The sequence below is a fragment of the Zonotrichia albicollis genome, chromosome 4, assembly GCF_047830755.1.
Source record: "Zonotrichia albicollis isolate bZonAlb1 chromosome 4, bZonAlb1.hap1, whole genome shotgun sequence".
In the NCBI taxonomy this organism is placed as follows: Eukaryota; Metazoa; Chordata; class Aves; order Passeriformes; family Passerellidae; genus Zonotrichia; species Zonotrichia albicollis.
Window position 1 is genome coordinate 63,786,565 of NC_133822.1, and position 21,279 is coordinate 63,807,843.

At 38.6% G+C, this 21,279-nt stretch overlaps 1 protein-coding gene across 4 annotated transcripts in view; it reads right to left on the bottom strand.

The window, feature by feature from the left end:
• The window catches only part of GRM8 (glutamate metabotropic receptor 8), a 316,200-nt gene that overhangs the window by 289,751 nt on the left and 5,170 nt on the right, over window positions 1-21,279 (bottom strand). For all 4 annotated transcript variants that reach the window (XM_026790340.2, XM_074539979.1, XM_014275928.3 and 1 more), the window contains exon 2: window positions 18,664-19,513. In XM_026790340.2, the coding sequence (XP_026646141.1) occupies window positions 18,664-19,173 (510 nt within the window). In that variant the 5' untranslated portion in view covers window positions 19,174-19,513. The remainder of the gene's footprint in view (window positions 1-18,663; window positions 19,514-21,279) is intronic.

Below are 21,279 nucleotides of genomic sequence, written 5' to 3' on the forward strand. Positions count from 1 at the left end.
ATGCCATCATTACACAGATTTATGAGAAGAGCACTAAACATAAAATTGAGGTAATTGCCTGTGTGCTGCCAGGCTATTTTGCCAGTTAATATAAATAATATCATTCTCAGCATGAGCCACCAGAAGGACATCATCCTCAAAACTAATTCCTCACCTGCCGCTGTCAGAAATTTTCACTATAAACTTGATGAAGAATGTGTTGCTCGGTGCTACTGAAAAACATATATTATCAGGGAAAGGTGGTTACCTCAAGTACCCCAAACAATCTGTTGTTTTGTTATGTTATCACATAAAATTGATTTAATGCTGCAATTTTCCATTTCTCTCTGGACCACAGACTGCTAATTTATTAGTCATGTACATTGAAATTTCTCTTTTCCATTCATGTATAAATTTCCATGAGCAAACTAAACAGACAGTACTTGTTTGGTTCATTTTTAAAACTTAAAAAAATAAATCACATGTGAGGTTCTGCTACTCAAGCTATTCAAATGGGTCCTATGAAGCAAGCAAACATTAAAATCCATATAGTAGATCAGAGATAGGAAAGGTTGGTACAGAGATAATAAAGATTTATATGTTTCCTTGGCTTGTGAGAAAAGTTAAACAGTGGTTTGTGCTTTTATAGTAAACAGTGCAAGAGCGAATTTGAATAGATACTCCAGTATGTATTTGATTTTTTTCTTCAAATTTAATTCCTTGATTCTTTATTTTTTGAACTGAAAAAGAAAAAAAAAATGAACTGCATGTCTGAAACAGCAGGTTTTTTGACTGTCAAGATGTGAAGAAGAGCAAAAGCAAGTCCCCCAGAACACAGGAATGCTTGTCTGTGACCAATCTCCTCTTTACCTAATAGCCTCAGTGTTTATTACCATGAAGGGTAAACATTGTTTTAGCTGAACAAAAGAGATTTAAAAGCTATCATACACCAGTGCCTCTGAGTCCTCTGAAACACAGGATGAAGTTCTGAGCACAATCACTGGATCACTGTCATGCTCTTGGTCGCAGTGAGACCCAAACTGAGGCACATTCAGATTAATTCAGGACTCATGTCATGGACTTCTTAAAAGTATTCCTGAGGCATACCAGAAGTGTAACTGAGAAAGATCTCGAAGAGCCAAAAAAGCAATGAGCCTGGTGGCAAATTACACCATGCTCGACTGCTCTGCAGCCAATTCCAGACTGATGCAAAGTACTTTAAAGCCCAACAGCTTTTAGGAGAGCGGCTAAAGAATAATGAGTAGGCCCTGTAAACCTAGGGATTCCCAAAGCAAATTTTGTTTGTTCCAATAAGGTTCATGGTACTGGAAAAGGGCTGATATCATTATCTTACAGGGAATGGGCTAAGACAGCCACATTAATAGTAGTCATTCCCTTGCAAGAGAAAGCTGCAGAGGGACTGTGATTTTTGCAATCTCCTATCTTCCCAGCATCCTGCATGTACCAGAAACCTCCCAGGTGAAATGGATAATAAAATGAGATGTTAATACCCTTTTCAGGAATAACTGTATTCTTGAAAACATTGAATAAATGCAGAAAATTTCAGGGCAAAGAACTTTCTGACACCTAGTACATCTGTCCAAGACTAACAAACAATTATAAATTATAAAGAAGCATACTTTCTGTCCATTTGGGGAAGTGCATTTTTTCCAGCCTGAAAAGACATTTCAAGTGGGAAGAAGCTTGAGATTTTATCTATCTGAAAGTCAAGCAGCAGAGATAGATTTGAGGTGCTGAATGCTTTCCAGCCAATTAATCTTTTAAATAGTCCTCTGGCTCGGAACCCTGCAGGCCACAACACTGCAGTGGTAAGTTAGCATTGCTCACATGGTGGTTGCAGGCTGAAACAGATGTGTCTTCTGTCCTCAGCCTCCTGCTGCAATAGCAGTGCCCTGACAGTACCAGGCCCTGACAATTTTGCTTCCTATCCATTGAATTTCAAGACTATATTCTGTGATTCAATGACTAATTTTAACATATTATTCCAGGCTACTCTTTTATGACTTTGTATGTACTACCAATCATTAGGATTAAATCACAAGTAAGCAGCATTTGTTCTCCTAATCTCATGATAAATCATCGTGATTTTGATAAGACTTGCTACAGGATAATTTTAGTCACAACTTCTGGATCAAGTCAGTATTTCCTAAATTACCTGTGTTTTTAGCTATAGAGACAGAATTTTATATTGCAGGATACATAACATGAATAATCTTGCCCCACAAATTATATTTCTTTTGTCTCAGTGTGCATACCTTGAAATAGCTCAAGTGACTGAACTAACAGGAAAACAATACATTCAAATGATACAGCTGCTATCATCTTGCTAAGCTGATGACAGGAATGTAAGATAGCAACCAACAGAGACCAGGTATATTTGCTGTAATTTTCTCTGTAGGTTTTCTCCCTGACACGTTCTCATTTTCTTGCCTTTCACATGTTCTCTCCTTCTTCCTTCCAATTGCTCATCTCACTCGAAGGCCATCAGAGACCTGGCTAATACAGAGATTTCAGCTCCCACCAGTATGTTCTGTTTATGTCTCACAGAAATTCCTTGAAAACCTTAGAAACAAGCTGGATATGTAAAAAGGTTCAAGGAAAACTGGCTGCAGCAAACCTTCAGGTTTTGGCTCCTAATCAGGAAAGGAGAGCCCGGAGTGGCTGTAGAGGAGCACTGGCAACCTGGCAAGAAAATATTTCCTTAACAGAAAGAGGCATTGGCATAAGAGCAGTATCAGCAGTAGCTAGCAGAGAAGGACTTTTCCCTATGGACTTTCCTTCCCATCCCTGGGCATAAGCTTATTCAGATAAACCCCAAGCTACCTAATTAACTATCAATGTAAAGAACTATAATTAAAAATATTAAATATATAATTATCATGGTCTTATTAAATAAAATGTGCTTAAGGTACCTCACAGAATGACATGTGATCCTGAGATTTACAGAAGTCAATGCTGTTATCTTTACAACTCAAAGTCTTGTTAAAAAGACACTCAAGTTTATTTGGCAAGACCTATTTTCCATCCCTCCATGTGGGCTGGCATTCAAGATACTTCATTGTACATTAATACTGGATTATATCAGTTATGTTATTTTGCCCCTGGCAGGGACTGGTTGCCAGACTCGCCTTCTTTTTCCCTCCTTTTCAAAATATTGGTTTATTCTACTTCCCTGGCAGGGCTCATGGAACACAGCACCACTTAGCAGGAGGGATAAGGCAGATAAAGACATTTCCTGACAACAGGAAATAAAAATCAATTTTGCAATCTACACAATATTAGTAACTCCACTGCCTTCTAAGCACTGCAGTAAGCCAGAGGGTGTGGAAGACCCCAGCTGGGAGTCTGAGTGCCCAGCCTGCTCCATGCTCACACCCATGAGTGTGCCTAACATGTGCAGCACCAATCTTTTGGGGACATCTCACCCAGCACATCTCACTCCTCTTTTTCTGCTTCTCTTCCTAGCAGGATCTCAAGTGAATAAACCATCAGTTCTCTAGGGTTTGAGCCTTTTTTACTCAGTTTTCTAATTTAAATTCCAGTGAACATTAACACACACTGTAAACAGGTGAAAAAAGGCTGTTGCTATTTAAGTCCTGTATATTAATCACCTCTGGGAGATTAATAATAATAGTAATAATATTGATGACTATGATAATAATAAGGCATGATAAACACCTACATAACTACATGTGTGAAATGTAACCAAAAATTAAATGTTAGCTGAGGGCATGTATCTGATCCTTTGCTTTGCAAACATGCAATAATTGGAAACTATCTGCAGATGTGCTGTGAGTGCAACTCAGGTATTCTGACTGTCATACTGAAAGAAAGACTTTAATGAAATAAATGTCAAGACGATTTCTTGGATGACTGCTTACACTAGGATTTGATCTCTTGTTTATACTTGCTTAATATCCATAAATTACAGCATATGTTTCACAAGCATGTAATTACACTTGTCATTCTGTGTGTTAAATTCCTAAGCACTGCAGACAAACTGTGCAGTGATAGATGGCCAGTTCAGACATCATTTGCAGCAAGTTAAATCATTTTCAAAAAAAAAAAAAAACACATGTAGCACTGTAAAATTATCAAGGATACATAAAAGTAATGTTACTTTTGGTTATATTAGCAGCAGAATTTTACTAACTTTGCTTTTCTGCTGGTTTTACCTGATAATCCTTTGCTTAAGAATATTTAAATGCTCTTAAAATTTTCTAGGACATGTCTGTAGCTGCATTTTGCAGTATTATTATCAAGGTTTGTTAGAGAGAATTTTAAGCCATTCCTATGATCATCATCCATGCCAAAGTGCTGCACTGGCCCATGTGATGAAAAGACTTAAGTATTCCTTTCACTTTTTCCTAAGGTACAATAAATGCTTCTTAATTGACACCATTCTGTAATGCTTTCCAGCAGTAACCAAAGGAAGAGGAAAGGTCACATACCATTTTGCACTAAATTTCAGTGAGTCACCTCATGTCCTCACACCAGCTCCAGGCATTCCCAGTGCAGTGGATGGAGACTGGGCCTTCACCCACAGGAGAGCCCTTGGCCCAGGGTACTGAGATGTGCATCCTGCAAAGCCAGAGCTCAGCTGCCACAGGCTTCCCTGGCACAGAGGACAGCCTGCTACTGTGGGCAGGGTGGGTGATGTTTAACTCTTGGCTGAGGGTAGGCTGCTCCAGCACACTGAAGATCACACGAGGCTGGTTTTTGTAAACCAAAGCAAGGACCCTATTTGACACATTAAAAATAAAATTTGATGTTAATATTGGCATGTGCATTGGGTGGTTTGAGGCATAGGGCAGCTCTCAAATGTATAGCAACTTCAATCAAGTGATTTTGCATGTCTCATCTCCTCAGGTGCCCTGGTGCAGTGCCCAGGGGTGGCAGCTGGCACTGCAGAGCACTGCCTGTGCTCAGTTCTCAGGCTCCTGCCATCATTTTTGTCCTCCTTGGCATGTAACATGGTGCAGATAGAAAAGAATTCAGCCCTTACAAATTGGGAATATATATGTGTACAATGTTTTTTCACTTTTTTCCCCGTTAGTGTTTAGAACAGAATCTTTTAATAAAATCAGAAAGATTCATATAGACCTCCAACTCCATTACTTCATTATTTTTCAGTCAGTGGATCTGAAAAATGTCCCAAATAAATTCTACTGCTGTATTATTTAATTAGGACTTGCAGAAATATTGGCTGCATGCTGCTCCCCTTGCCTCCTCCTGACCTTTCCATATCCTGAACCTTTAGTTAAGGAATGCCACATCACTGCTTAGAAAGACTAGTATGTTAGATTCAGGAAAAAAAGCTTCCATTACAGAAAAATAAAACAAATAAATTGACTGTTTTGCATTATTTTTATTATTCATTTTCTATGTGGTTTAATATTTGAATGGTCTGTAGTGCATTACAGGGAGGAATCTGGAGCACTGCTGCAAATAGGACCTGGGAAATTGAATACATTATTTATTATTATGAATCAGTCTGCCTAAATAACTGTAGTAACTAAAATATTCACAACAGTCTGAAGAATGGAAGAATGACAAATATCACTGCCAATAGCTGCTGTGGGAGTGTCCTCCAATGTTCTCTATTCTAAACAAAAATTTCTACACTCCTTCGATAAAGTCCTACATCTAAAACGAATCAAAATTACAAGCCTATATGCCAAGAACAAAAACCATCTACATTTTATGGGAGTAAGTAAATAAGAGAGGTCATGCCAAGGGTTTTTCACTGCAGAGATATTAGCCCTAAATGCTGAGGGAGCTGCCTGGCATTTAGACAGTTCAGAACTGAGATGGTCAGTGCTGTGTGGCAGGAGGTGGTCAGAAAACTTGAAGTCTGTGAAAATCACTGTGTCTTCATCTATGACTAGCAAATATACATGGGCACTTCCAGAAGACTTTCAGACTCATGTGGGACAATTCAGTCATTCATACAAATCCAAGGGTCTGTCCTTGAGAACTATGCTCAACTAGGCAGCTGAAGATGGGGGTGAGATGAGTTTTGTGTTACTGCTCTGGCCAAGACTTTCAAGCTTAGGCTTTAAGAAAAATCATGGCAATCCCTGGCTAAGGCATATAGAGGAATGTCTCATATTCAAATGTGCTTTACTCTTATGTCTCCTCCCCATGGCATTTATCAGGACTTCTTAAAAGGTTTTCCTTTGGTTCTCGTCTCTGTCATCATGTATCCGTCATATTTTTTTTTTTTGGTACTTTATCCTCTCAATGCACAAGTATGTTCCAAAAGGAAAAACGAGGCTGCTGTAGCTGCCTGAATTATACTTAACAGCCTGGTGGTTAAAGCACTCAGCTGGGAACAACTAACCATTGAGTTATAGGGGGTTTGGACATGAAAGTCTCTCCTGCTGAAGCTGTTCATGTTTTCACAAACAATTAAACTTCCATTGGACCCACCTGAGAGTAATTCTCTGTACAGTCCAGTATTCAGTGAGGAATGGGAATAGCTAAGTTCAAATCATTACTCTAATGAACATTTAATGAATTTTAGCATGGATGAAATAAAATTTTCCCATTGTGAAAGCTTATCATCAGTGAATAGATAGCATCTGGCAACAGCAACCTTCACATGCATCCAGCTGTCTAGAGGTAGAAGAGCAGGCAAGAGTTTTCAAGAAGATGCACCATTAGAGACCTGTTTTAACAAAGAGCTCTGAGATTAGAGCTCCCCAAGGAAAGTCCTGCACACCGCAGACTGGTGAGAAAAGACCTGTTCTGGCAAAAGAAAAGTCATAGGGTGGAAGTTCATTGCATACAGCATGCCCAGGCAGCCCTGTTTCTGCAGAGTTCTCACCCCCTGTGACCAGAACTCATAATTTTACCACAAAGCACTCTTGTCTGTGTCTGTGGGGACTGGAGTCGAGCTGTGCCATCTCCTAAGTTTTATTTGATTTCCTTCTCTGAATCCAAAAGAATTTGCCCAAGAACCTTGTTTAAGTCTTGAGCAAACAGTGGGGTTAAGAGGGGCACCAGCACCTAATGAATGGTACCAAAGACTGACATTTCAAACCTATCACTTTTATCTTACGTTATAAAATCTCAAAAATAGAATGAAAACAAACAAACAAAAAAATAAATGAAAACCCAACCTAAAAATAGAAGCCTCCAAGTTTCACTAAAACAAGATCATTTTGGTGCAGAATAAAATGAATGCTTATTTTCAGTTCAGCTTTATTTGCAGGGCCTTGCTCACAATACTGTACTCATGCTTTGGGTAGATTGAAAACAACCAAAATGGAGGCAACTTAAAATTAGGAATAACCTTTTCTAAAAGGTGTAGAATCTCTCTCTTAGCTCCTGGTAAATAGATGAGGCAGTTATTCACCACAGAGCTGCCAGAAGTCGCCTATTCTTAGGGATTTTTACTCAATTTAGAGATAAGCAAACAAACTTCTAATGAAATCACTATGAAAAATTGAGGGGGAAAAAAGGTTCCTGAGACACCAAGAAACATATTGGCATAATGATCAGCTAGCAAAACTGTTTTGATTGTTTCTCTTCTCAAACATTTAAGAACACAAGTCCTCTCAGCTTAGTAGAACATACATGTGCACACACACCTATCTTAATTTTCTTTAATACCACACTACTTAATTTCATGCTTTATCATAAAAATGGCAGACATTCATTTTTTTTCCAATCACCTTAATACAGGTTGCAGATATGAATTTTAACAATTCTAACATTATTGGGCAATAGTCCAAATACCTTTTCCTGACTCTGGAGCTCTGTTTCTTTGACCGCCATGGTTTCCTAAGGGGGATGTACAGCCTCTGATTACAGGTCATCAGGCAGGCTTCACCACTTGCTCCTGAGACTGATGACTTGCATATTTAAATCATACTGCAAGTTGGATAATCTCCTTTCATAGCAAAACTCAGGGGAGAGAACTGAGTAAGAGGATACAAGGAATCCCCCGTTAAGGACTAGCTAGCTGAAGTATTTATATGTCCCCACCCCTCACTCTTATATCTGATTATCAAGGAGCCCTCATGTTCACAAATCCCTCCAGCCCCAGAAGTGCTGTATCCAGGGAAGCAGGGGCAGGGAGCCTGGACATCAGTCCCAGCTCCACTGGCACCCTCCCTGAGGCTGAGGACTCGCTGCTGTGTCACTGCCCAAGGTCACCGAGAGAAGCTGTGCTGGAGCAAGACAAAGGACGCAAGGCTTCAACGAGCACTACCACACAGCAAGGGGAGTCTGTCACACTCACACAAAGCTCTGCAGCTTGCCATTGAGCCAAGTGATTATGTGATCCATACCAAAAATACCCTGCATTCTCATCAGCTTTTTACATCTTTACTCTCATTCTTTCCTGCGGGCCAGAATAATTATTCGGTGTGCATGCAAACACACAACAAAATAGACATAACTAGAATGGTGAATCTTCATTCCCAAAGCACAAGTTCTTTGCTATTCAGCCCAAAAATAGAAATAAGGAGAGAAAAAAAAACACATAAGCTTTGAAACTTGGCAGGAATGTCAGGAAATCATACCTTGAGTCACAGGGCACTCTCAGCATCTGTTCCAACTGCAAGCTTTTCATTCTCCCATATACAGCACAGCTACCTTCCTGTCTTATCCCAGTCACCAAAACTAGCACCAGAAATACTGTTTTTCTTTGCAGTCTCTAATATCCTATACATCCAAAATGCAGTTTAGTTAGTACTGGAGATGTGAACTAGCTCACAGATGATGAGTTTTTGTTGTTCAGATGATATTTGGCAAAACAGTTCCCAGTGGGTTGAAACAACAGCTCTGACTGCACTTAGGATTTGCAAGTGGAAGTGTTTGCAACATGCACAAAAGAAATGCTAGTTAATAAGACAAATGCTTACACTTAAAACTTTCTAAGGGCATCATCAAATCCTATCCAACAAAGAAGACATAAACACGTTATTTTTCTCTCATGTTTCATGCTTTTTAATAGCTTTTACTTTCATTACAAACACTTCAGTTCAGCCTGAACTGAGCACAAAGAGAATCAGCACTTTAATCCTCAGGACAATACATGTTTTCTTCACACTTTGGAAAGCAAATATAGCAGCTGGTAACTTTTAAATCCTGTGCTTTGTTGTGCAAAAGATGGCAAGCAGAACCATCAAATTTAGGAGTTGAAAACACCAGCTACTTCACCTAGATCACTTTCCTACTGGTATAAAAATGTATATTTTTATACTTCTATCCAACCTAATTTTCAGAAAGCTAGAAGGCAGGAGACTTGGCACTTTTCCCATCATACACAACTGGATTAAACTTTAAACAACATACAAGGGAGTACTTCTTGGCAATATTTTTTTTCTAATAATCATCCCATAATTTAATTCCTGAAACAATATCCTAGCTCTAGCTATAAATGGCTGTGCTCTACTAACTCCTCTTTATGAGTGGAATTTGGAGTTTTAGGTTTGTAGTTTATCCATATTATAAAATTATCATTTGGAGAGGCATGTCTGTGGAGATTAAATTGCCAGCTCCCCCAAGATCAGTATTGTCCCATATCAAAAAAAGAAAAATCTCTTTTAATTGAACATATTCCTATCTATTTTCAGACTGCTACCAATAGTGCATCAATATGATCATTTCTGAAAATTACATAAAGCAATAGAGGTCCCATCTTCACTTTTTCTATGTGCCTGCTGGACAAACCTTACTCAAATACAAAGCCTACTAACATGATGACAGAACATTTTAATGGACATAGGACATTATTTGTCTCTGGACATAGGACATTATTTGTCTCTGGACACATCCAGTTTAAGAGTGGTACAATTTACTGGCTTTCCTGGAACTCACTGATCTCTAAGGGATTCTTCCTCACATAAGCAAGACTAAAAGCCACACAAAAGTCAGACTCTGTTTCCCTTTTGATTAAACAGAATTCAACAAGTCGGTCCTATCCAGACAGCTAGAGAAAACCTACTATCCTATAACTACGCGCACTACTTGTCTTGTCTCTTCAACACAGAAGAAGCCAGAAATCTGAATCCTAAAACAAGTCATGCCCCTGCAGCAAGACATCCATAGTCTTGGGATTCCAAGGCCTTTGCACTTTCTATTCAGTGTATGATATCAGCCCTGACAGCCTATTTATCTCTTTCTGTGGTTTTGGTTTGGTCCCAGACACCATAGCAGTGAGCACAGTCTGAATTCCCCAGGTTTTTTTATGCTGCTCCTAATGATAAATTTGTTCCTGTCTCAGATTGCCAAGATATATTCTCTTCTCCCACAGCACTGTCTTGAAAGGTTGTTTGGACTATGTGGTTCACAGCCAATGAATTTACAGTAATAAAATAACAGCAAACATCCTTTACAAAAGCACAAATATATAAGCTGTATATTCTCTCCCTTCTATTATTAGCCAATAGTGCTAATATAGTGCTGAATTTCATCATGCTCCACTTTATTTAATAGTCCATTTACATATGATCCAAATAGGCAGGTCAGCCTGGAGACCTCCTGCAGCCTCACCTACATTTTAGGATACTTTCTGTGTTTCAGCACTACTCATGAAACCAAAGCATACAGAGGGTACCCAGACAAGAAACCAGAATGGCAAGAAAACCAGCCCTTTCTTCATTCCTTTCCTGGGCTTTGCTTCCAAAGCATCAGGCCTAGAGAACCATTGTAGGATCAATAGCTGCTACAATGAATTGCCTAAGTAAAACTGTGGTCATAAGTTTTCACTAAGACTTTAATATTTCACAGCACTTTACAAGCAAAAAACAAAGAAATTTTATCTGAATAAGAGTAACTACCACTTTAGGGGATCAGTGTTCCTGTAATGGAATGGAGTTCCTTAAAAAAATTGTGCCCTGCCTGCAAGGCAATTGCAGTGGCATTTTAAATATAACAGAGCCACTCTCAAAGTAAAAATCTTATGGAAATTGTTAGGCACTTTTCATAGAATGATATCCAAAATGGGCTATCATACTTTTTCTACATTCCACTTTCTAGAAGAGGTATGTGCAACATGCACAAATGATGAAGGAATAGAGATTCTGCCTCAACAAATACCATTGCTACATAACTAAATGCTGGAGGCACCTTTAGTAAAAAAAACTTAAGCCAAAACTTAAAAGATTAATTATTCCAGTTCAGAGAAATCACTTTTGCTTGCATCCTACAGTCTCAAGCTGTAAAAGAAATACAATAGGAAGAGAGATCTCACAGTACCATGGAATATCTCAGCATTGCTATCAGAAATAGTTTACTTCAGAGAAGAGTTAGAGCCCAGTATCTATCTGAAGTGCCAGACAAGGAATCCTACAGGGAGGGGAAAAAAAGAGAGACCCTTGTGCCTTCAGAGTTCAATCTTTCAACAAGCATTTCCCTTTTTCCCTGTTATCTCCATAGATAGATCCCTCTCATAAGTTTCCTAATTTACAGCTCTTCCTCCTGCTGACACACTCATCCTCAAACCTGCAGAAACTGAGACTCAGTCAGAATCTTATTCAGCATGTCTGAAAAAAATTTTCTTTGAAGACTATTGAATTAAATAGACACTTGAAAAATACTGGCAATAGCAGTCAAAAAGTAGCTCTTAATTAACCTAGAGAAAGAAATAAATGTGTTGGAAAAGAAAGAGAAATGGAGATGAGTAAAACTCTTTCCAAAGGAAAGTCAGGAAGGATTTAAGAAACTGGCATCACCCTTGGGAGTGTTTGAAATCTTACAAAACCTCCTATCACTTCCATCAAAGGTTTCCAAAGCCTTCCAGTGAGAAGAGGTTCTATCTCATGCAAGGACCAGCATGTATCAACCCATAACCTTTCTGTAAACAAGAAATATGCATCCACTTTCATAGACCTGGTCCAGTCCCCTTCTGAAAGAATTTCATTCTTTATATTGAGGACACAGACAGCCAAGGGCCAACAGCCTCCTAATTTAAGGCCTCACTTAAATGCTCAATTGTCCTGTCAGAGAGATAGGGGACATAATATCTTGCTGGGAGTACACACAGATTCCAGCCCAGAGGAGTGTTTTGCTCTTGGCTATTTAATTAATTCCGGTGGAATTTGTGTCCTCCAGTAAGACTTTTGTTCTGATGACTACTTTTCTCTGATAAATGCTAGGAAGCACAAGGATATACATTGAAGCACTCTAAACCAGTTTAATCCTAAAAGCACAATATGCTTTAGGGAAAATAATGAGAATGGAAATAAGCACACACAAAATCTACTACTTGGCTGTAACACAATAGTGCCTGGTTTCTGATGGCAGTCAGAATGGAGAACTATTCATATTGCCCAACTGCAACTGTACTGAAACAATTAAACACCAGGGGGGAAAAATCATCTTAATTTGGTTCTCATTGTAGCTAATAAAACTAACATTGCTGGAGTAAAGCACTGGAAAAGCATCAATGGTCCTTGGCTTCTCGTCAGGGTGACGTATCAGCAGAGCTCTGTCCTGAGAGATCAGCAGCAATGTCTGTGCTGGTAAATCACATTATTTCAGAGCACATCTCTCAGCAACAGCTCAGCTGCCTCCACTGTCAGCCTGTCAGGACAGTCCATAACTCGGCCGTGACCTGTGCCAGCCAAGTCTCCCAATTTTCTGACAGGCTTCAGAAGTCATCATGGGTCAGGAATCATCCCCTCCTGGTAATCTGCATGCAGACCCATGATGTGGGGGAATAAAGGAGTATGTGATATGGGCATGGGTTGGCTGTGTCAGCCAGGAAAGGGTGAAATCATTTTCTCTGCATATGCAGCTTCCCTCATGTGAGAGAAACATGTGTAGATATATATAGATATATATTCCCTGCCCCCAGGGAAGTAGAAAGAAAATCAGATTGTTGGTCTTTAACAGCTACACTCTCCTTGTAAGGTGCTCATGTATTGTACTTATGGAAGGAGATAAAACTCTCAACATTTTAGACAGTTTCAACATGCCTTCAAAAGCAGGGGAGACATCTCAAATATTTAACCAATGTTAATCAAGCTTCTGATTGTTCCTGTGAAATGCTTAAACACAAGCAAATCAAAATGACAAAAGAGAAGAACAGAAAGGTCAGAAGATGCTTCTCAAGCCTTGTAGCGAACCAATGACAAACAAATGAAAATAACACGGAAAAGCAGATTACCCTTTTTCTCCAACCACAGGTTATAGCTACATCTAGGAATGTGAGAAACCAAAATTCTTAAACTTTTAGAGGAGTATTTAAGAAACGAATATACTGAAAAATAATGAATGAATGCATCAAGTTGGTTCTGTACTCTCTTGCCTCAAGCAGCTTAGCACAAATAAAATTTGATGCTAATCAGTGCTAGCAGTTTTCACAGAATCTGAAAACCTATTATTTCCTCTGGCTGCAACTAAAAAATTTGGCAACTGTTTCATTATTGATGCTAGCAAAGTACCTCTTGTACCTATAATTTTATCTTGGTGTTGACCTAGTATTTGCCTCTCTTGACCACACACATTTAACCTGGTAATGAGAGAGAATCATGGTTGAGTTAAAAGGGGTTTTCTGCATAATCAAGTGCCTACTGCCATGGAAATATAGAGATGAACTTTTCTTCTATGTAAAAACAGTTCAATTATAAAAAATAATAAAATTGCAACAAAGGTATTTTTCAGCCAATAACAAGACAAGATGCTCAGGCACTAAACAGATACATGCATGTACTAAGCTACAAAAAAGCATTGTAAAATTAAATTAAATGTATTGGTTTCTTTTATAGTTAAAAATTATTCAGAAAGCGTGAATGTTATCTAGAACAAAAATAAAATAAATATTTTTGTCTTAAGACCTCTTTCAAAATGTTTTAGTCATCTTCTCCCTACATATATTAATTTTTCTTCACACTTCACAAAAAATCTTCCACATATGTTTTAACCACCAGGAAAAGAAAATCATCCTATTACATATTTCAAATGGTATGCAGTGGAAAATATTGACAGATGTAGCAGGATGCAGTGAACAGAAAATGGATATATTTTAATCAGTGCAGCACATTTTTTTATTAATGAATACCAATATGTTGGGTAAAATTCTTGAGCCTCTTCTTTACTTCTTTAAAGTAGATAATACAGCTTTTGCATTATGGAAAGGGCCTGCAGCCAGACATGGAACAGACTGACTCCTGTGTCTTCCTAGAGCCTTTGAAGTCTGTGATGCTCATGAGGTGCAAATATTTCTGTAGATATAGAGTCTAGACCAGAATCTGTGTATGCCTCAGGTTGCCTCACAAAAATGCTTGTGGTATCTGAAATCAGGTGGTAAAATGTTATCACATTTTATTTACACCATATTCCTTTTCATGAGAGGCACTCCACTGCCACAATTTAAATTCAAAGCCCAGCATTTATGAAGTTCAATGAGATAAGCCTCTGTACTATGGTAATGCCCTCCTTTCTGGGAGGCCTGTTGTCTGCTGCTCTGTGCAGGTCTAGAACACAAGGCAGCAAAAGTGCCAAACGGCAGCCAAACATAAAAAGACCTGGAACTAAGCATAAAAATAGCATCATCCACGTATAGCCCTAGTAGCTGTGCACAGCTACCAGGCAAAGATATACACTAAAACCCAAAATGAGGCAATGAAACAATCAAAGCGGATAAGCAAAATGCTAGAGGAACTAATATATTCACTTCTAGATTTACTGAAAGACACTCTCCCTTGCATTTTGGATGGTTGCCATAAAGTTGAAAGTGTTACTCCGTAATGTCATTTGTACTTGTACTTCTGTAGAGGTAAACGTGGATGAAATGCATAAGGCAAATGTGCATGAAGTGAATATTAGTCCCTTCAGACAGCACCTATTAAAGTGGATTACAGCTCTGCAGCAAAAAGGAAATTTGACCAAACAGAGGAAATAAGTAATTTAGCCTTGGGACACTGGTGAAAACAGAAGGTGAGACAAGGAAAGGCCAGGCAAGGCAAAGTAAGGCAAGGAAGGAATAAAGCTGTCGATGAATATTTGGCCTTATACACATGTACATAAATACATACAGAAAAGCTTTATATCACCATTCACCAAGCATACTGTCCACCCATCTCAATTTGCATGCAAACCATCCTCCCTAGCTGCTCCTAGTGTGACACTGGCTAGAAGATGTGTGAAGGTGACAGATGGAGTGTACCAAGGAGCTCAGAAATAGTATGTGGGGTTCGGATGTGAGGACACAAGCATCAACAAACGCCTCTCTTTTCCCAGCAGATTTTAACCACTGACATAAGTTATTCAGACATTAAACAAGTAGAAGTTTTGAATACAGGGAACATAACACATGAAGTGAGCTAAGTTACATAGCCTCTTGTTTCCTCCAGGCCAAGTTTGGGGGGCCTGGGAAACAACCCAGATACTCCTAAGTGTCACACAAAACAGATAAAAGTTCCCATCTAGTCATGCCTAAGCACCCTACAGGAAAACAGAGTATCTTTAAAACAAATATAAGGAAGGATGCAAGAGTAATATTTTGACAGACTGAGTCAATAGAAAGTTTCCTTAGATCCCACCAATCCAAGGTCCCTTGTCTCTGTTTTCTTTGTGAAGCAGCCCACACATTTATCCTGATGTTTCCTGATAAAAACAACTTACAATTATAGCAAAAACCAACAACCTTAAAACAATCAAGAAATAACAGGTCGACTTTCACACAATTCTATGCTGCAATGTTTCCTGTATGTAAAGTGCCCCTGGAAAGTCTAAAACCATCAGTGGGTGAAATTTAGTCTGTCCTAATTTGTGCCTTAATGTTTTGGCCCTACTAAGGTTAAGACCAATGGAAAATCACCTGTTAAGCATCAAGGCACCTCAAAATTCACAGAACAAAAAAGGAGAGACATGAATTCAAGGTAAGACATTTGATCAGGAGAAAGGCTGTAGATAGGGGTCATTTTCTGTGGTGGCCTCCTTCCCCTCTTCTCATGGAAACACTTAGATAAAAGAATACATTTACTATCAGTTTGTGCTATCCACCAGATCATCAGATAGAACTATTGACCTGTATGTTTTCTGTCATAAAATCAATAAAAGAAAGAAAAAAAATTGCAAGAAAAAGAAAAATAGCAGCATAAAAGTTCAAACTGCTGAGAGTAGCACTTCTTAGACTATCTTTGTGTATTCACATTGAGAGGTATAATATGCTTCTCACAATTTCATTACAAATTAAAATTTTGCCAGAGAATAATGTTCTCAAAAATATGTAGTCCTGACATTTAGGAGCTTCAGAGCAGGTATTAAAGCAATACTGAACTTCAAATTACAGGTTTAACTTTCCAAATAGCACTGTTAAACAGAAATTTGGATCAATCACACTCATCCTGGATAAAATGGAAATAGGCATTTGCACGATGGTGGTTGCTGACTTCAATGCAAGCACAGACATTCACCCCAGTTGAGGGTCCCACCTCAACACATACCAAGATACAGTAAACACAATTTCATGCCTGGAGCCTCTATGAGCACTGGCCAAGGTCCAGGTCCTCAGCCACAAAGCTGTGTGCATCAGCTGAGAATTTCAGCCTATGTCTTTGGTCTGAATACAACCCAAACTGAATTATACATCAAAGTTTCTGGAAAATGACCCCTAATTTCCTAATCCTCTTGACTATAACCATTGCGAGTGGTTTCTACCGTCCTTCTAACCCAAAGCCTTATCCAGAAGCCTTTACTCATGAAGAGATTCACTTCTGAGAGGAAAGTGTAAAAACAGATTTCACATGCTGGTCCGTCATCAGACATGAAAGGGTATAATTTATAATTTTTTTACATTATTAAGAATATTTGTGCAGGATTCATATTTAAAACTAAAAGAGATGTCTCCTCCTTTTGCCAGCAGCTGTGTTACATCAATTAAATGGGTAAATAAGATCTTTCCCCAGAGGGGATATCACATGACCCTCTATTGATTAAGACTGCAGTAGAATGTTATTTGCAATCTTATTGCATAATGTAAATCAGGAGGTAGCTGTCAAGGTTTCAGAAGACAAATTGCTGCTATCTTAGACAATTCATGGGCCTCTTTCCTTCTTGCTGCTCTTAATTCAGAGTTAATGCATGTCTTACCAGGCTTAGTTTCTTAAATCAGTCTATAGAACCCTATTCAACTCAAAACTGGGTGTAAGTTGTAGTCTACATGGCCCTGCATTGCAACCGGTATTAAAGTGACCATTCCATCTATCATTATTTCATAAATATGCATTATTTAATAGGATGACACAACTTCTAAAAAGGATGTGAACTGAAAAATAGACATCTCCTGCAAGATGCCTGATGATTCCCAGGACAGATAAACTTCCCCACCAGGCACAACTCCAGAGGTGCTCTCCATATAGAACATTTTTTAAGTCTTTTAGCTCAGTTTTGTGTACTTGAAACAAGTCAAATCAAAACCAAGTAAAACATTTGGCTAGAACTAGTCCACTGCTCTCAAACCTGTGCAGTATCTGCAGCTGAGCATCAGTTTTGAGACTGAAAGGAACACCTGACCACAACTCAGCAGTCACTTTGCTCCTCCACTGAACTGTAAATCCATCATTATTTCCTTCGAGGGAGAAGCAAAAGGAAGGACTAAAATCTCCATTCAAATGACTGAAATGCACTTTGCTGAGAAACCATAAAAAAAGGCCAATCTTTCTCTACTACTAATCAATCTCAGTTACAACAATTAGGAAACAAGTGCAACACTTTTCAAAATACATAACAGCAATATTAAACATTATCAGAATCTTCTGCACCAAAGTCAAAGAAATGGTCTTTAAGTGGGTTTTGGTGATTGTAAAGTTGTATGAAATAAGGGAAGATTTCTGAATGGATGAAAGGAACAGTGGTTGGTAGGACAGTAATAGATTCAGACATAAGTTATAATTGTTCTGCACATAGAAAAAAGTGCTCAACTTACCATCATCTGCTTGGCATTGCATAAAGGATTAAAAGTTAAATATCTGCTGCCTGACCATTTCCATCCAAGTTGATTGATTAGAATGTGTTCATCTTCCCATCTAACTTAGGTAATTTACAAGTGGCAGGTTTACTTTTCCATTAACTAGAATGTCTGAGCTTCATAAAGTATTTGGAAACAAATGCCACTAGAACTGTTGCCTAAAAATAATCTCTCACAAGGTGATAACAAAGTCTGTAAAAAATATCACCTTGCAGAAAATACGTAGGAGGAAAAATTTCAAGAAAATCAAAGATTTTACAGTACATTTCATTTGGCTAGACATGAACATCAGTAGCACTAGATTATTACTGGCATATCTTTCTATGTAAGGAAATTATCTGGTTCTCCAAAAGATTTACTTGTGTTAAAATCTTACTTTTCATTCTCCTGGAAATTTGGGAAATTAATCCTAACCCAGTCTTGGTGAGCATAAATGCTTAACATGGAGCAAATTTGAGTAGTATAAAAGTAAAGATACAAATTCCTAAAGAGTTAAAATGTGCACAGATTGCTCAGAAACTTTAAGAGAAGTGCTTGGTACCTTGAAATAGAGTCTGCAAACACTGCTTTTAGGTATTTTCCCCGCTCTGCTTTGAAAGGGAAAACCAACCATTTCAGATTTTTGAATGTGAAAAGTGTCTTTTCTTTTTTGAAGGTATGACAACACAATCACTTAACTTATTTCATTGTTCTTGAAATTAAAAAAAAAAAAAGCCACAGAAAATGTTACTTACCTTAAAGAGTCTCAAAATATTTGCGACCATAATGGACACAGAACTTGCTGCAGCACCTATCACACCTGATATCTTGTCTGGCTTAGTGAAAATAGGTGGGTCACCATTTGCACACTTGACGTCTGAACCATCTTTTTCTATCAACGCTTGCACAAATGTTAAGGACTGCTCCAATGCATAAGTGTCCCTGGAACACGTATCGAGGATGCGGACACCCAAGGTGATATTGGCAAGAAGATCGGGGTCTTTATTAATTTGATCAACTGCATACAGCATTGCCTCTAGTCTGTGGATCCCCTTCTCCTTCTTGAGCTCCCCACAAGGCACCCCTCTATCCCCTTTTGCATGAACGGGGAACAGTCCTCCCAGGATGATGTCCCCATCCAGGCGAATGGAGTGGGCATACTCCTGGCCGTGAGTCCTCTGCATCAGAGTGAGCATCCAGTAGAACTTGGCTGTTAACAGGAAGAAACAATGGCAGGAAACCAATCGTTTGCCTTCGTATACCATTTTCTCTGAAGACGTTGTTGCTATCCAGTATCCAGGTTTTCTTCTTGCTAAAGGATGAGGCTGACCATTTGAAGCTGCACTTTCTGGAGGCTACCATCAGTGCCCAATAAGTAATATAGAACCATGCGGTGGGTAGGTAGAAAAGAAGATCTCAGCAGAAGTACATAAAATGTGTTTTACAAAAGATGTCCACTGACAGAACGGGTTGACCAGCTTTTCTGAGGCGGATTTTCAATTGCTCTTCATTGATGGTGAGGAGTAGGGTAGTACGTCTGATCCTGATGCTAAAAGGAGGTCAGTAGCTTATGTCCTTGTATTTTGCCCTACAGCTGAGGTACTTCTGGAAAAAAAAAATTTAAAAAACAGTGAGAAGTACCATTTACTTCAGCAGTTTTATACCTGTCACACAGTGTATTTACTTTTGAATAGCAGTTACATCACCTAGGTTTTACTTTCAATGTTCTTTAACTTAGCAAATCTTGGCCTTCAGTGAATTTGAACACCTGGCTGCACTGTACTATAAGCCAGGAAATTGATGATGCCAGCAGAGCAAGAGCCGAATCAGGGGAACTAAACTTAGCTTGGTGTTCAGATTCTGAGCAGTAATTCATATTTACCTTCATGTTGCATGGCACCCAGAAACAGACCTGATCCATAACACACTGTATTTTCTGTTTTGCTGCATTATTCTGTTCAACGTCATTATTCTGCTCCAGCCTACAGAAGAGCAATAACCACTTACACTCTCACTCCTGGAGAGGTCTCATTTATGACAATGGAGTAATCAGGGCGCCTGGATTTAAGTACACCCTTCATCCAATGCAGTACAAGCACATTCAATTCATTTGGATGTGAGACTGATTATTTCTCCAATGGAATTCACTTTGAGGGGGGCCTAACTATATATCTAAATCTCCTTCAAGATAATGTCTAACACTAAATTATTTTTATGAAAAGGTAGCTGATTTCTCAAGTAAAAAGAACACAACATATTATGTTGGGAAACTAGCTAAACATCCAATGTTCCTTTTTCAACATTTGACTTGAGCTGAGGTTTAACATTAACAAGGTCTATTTTCTCTATTCTCTGCTTGCATTTGGACCACATTAAATAGGAACAATGTTGTGCCTGCACTGACATTTGGAGGGATCCCACTGATTTTAACGAGATGAGGATTTCAGCCTACATATCTAAACACCTGACTGACTGTTATAAATATCTCCAAATTGCCCACACTTTAATTCTCAAGTGAAGGCATTTATTTATTTCAATTCTTAACAAAATTATACGTGCCTGAATAAATTTTTAAACCTCTGAGGAGAAGAAAGCGAGAAGTAATTTACCTGGTATTAGATAGGCACACTGTGGGCAACTGCATCTGAACCAGTCTCTCAATACATCTGTTACAGGCTATGGAGAGCAGTGGACATCCTAGGGTACACTTTATCTTATTCCTTTTTTTTTAAACAAAAGTTTTACTTGCTACGGAATTGATCACACTGAACAAGTGTCTATATCACTGCCTGTACAGAAAATCCAGGCATCAGGCTCATCTGTAAATATTTACTTTTTCCTTAGTGATCTGACTGGTTACTACCAAAAATATGGTCACACTGGATGACAAATACAGACAAAACCACAAAGCTTTTACATATCATGTGGTAACAAAACTCAAAATGCACTTTGATAATGCTTTAAATTGATAATTCTCTTCTTACACTAATTTTGTCACATTATTTCCTTCCATGATAATACTAAACTCACAAAAGTTGAAGTAGTCTTCAAATGATGGCTATTTGAAGACCTGAGAAGAGGATTCACAATGGAAAGTCTTTTACTGAATGTGAAACTATCTCACCGTGAAAATGAACAGTTGAAAATGAAACATTTGATGGGTATGAATAAAATCACTGCACCTCTTGACATTTAGTTTTGCTTGAATTTGGCTCAGAGTTCAATCCAAGTGACACAAAATCTGTGCTGTTTTTTGTGATAATCCCATCACTCTCCCTTGGCTCTTTTTAGACACACAGGTTACAAAGGTGCCTGGGCTCCAGCCCTGTGAGCCAAAGTCAGTCATTCACAAACTGAACAACTTGACTCAC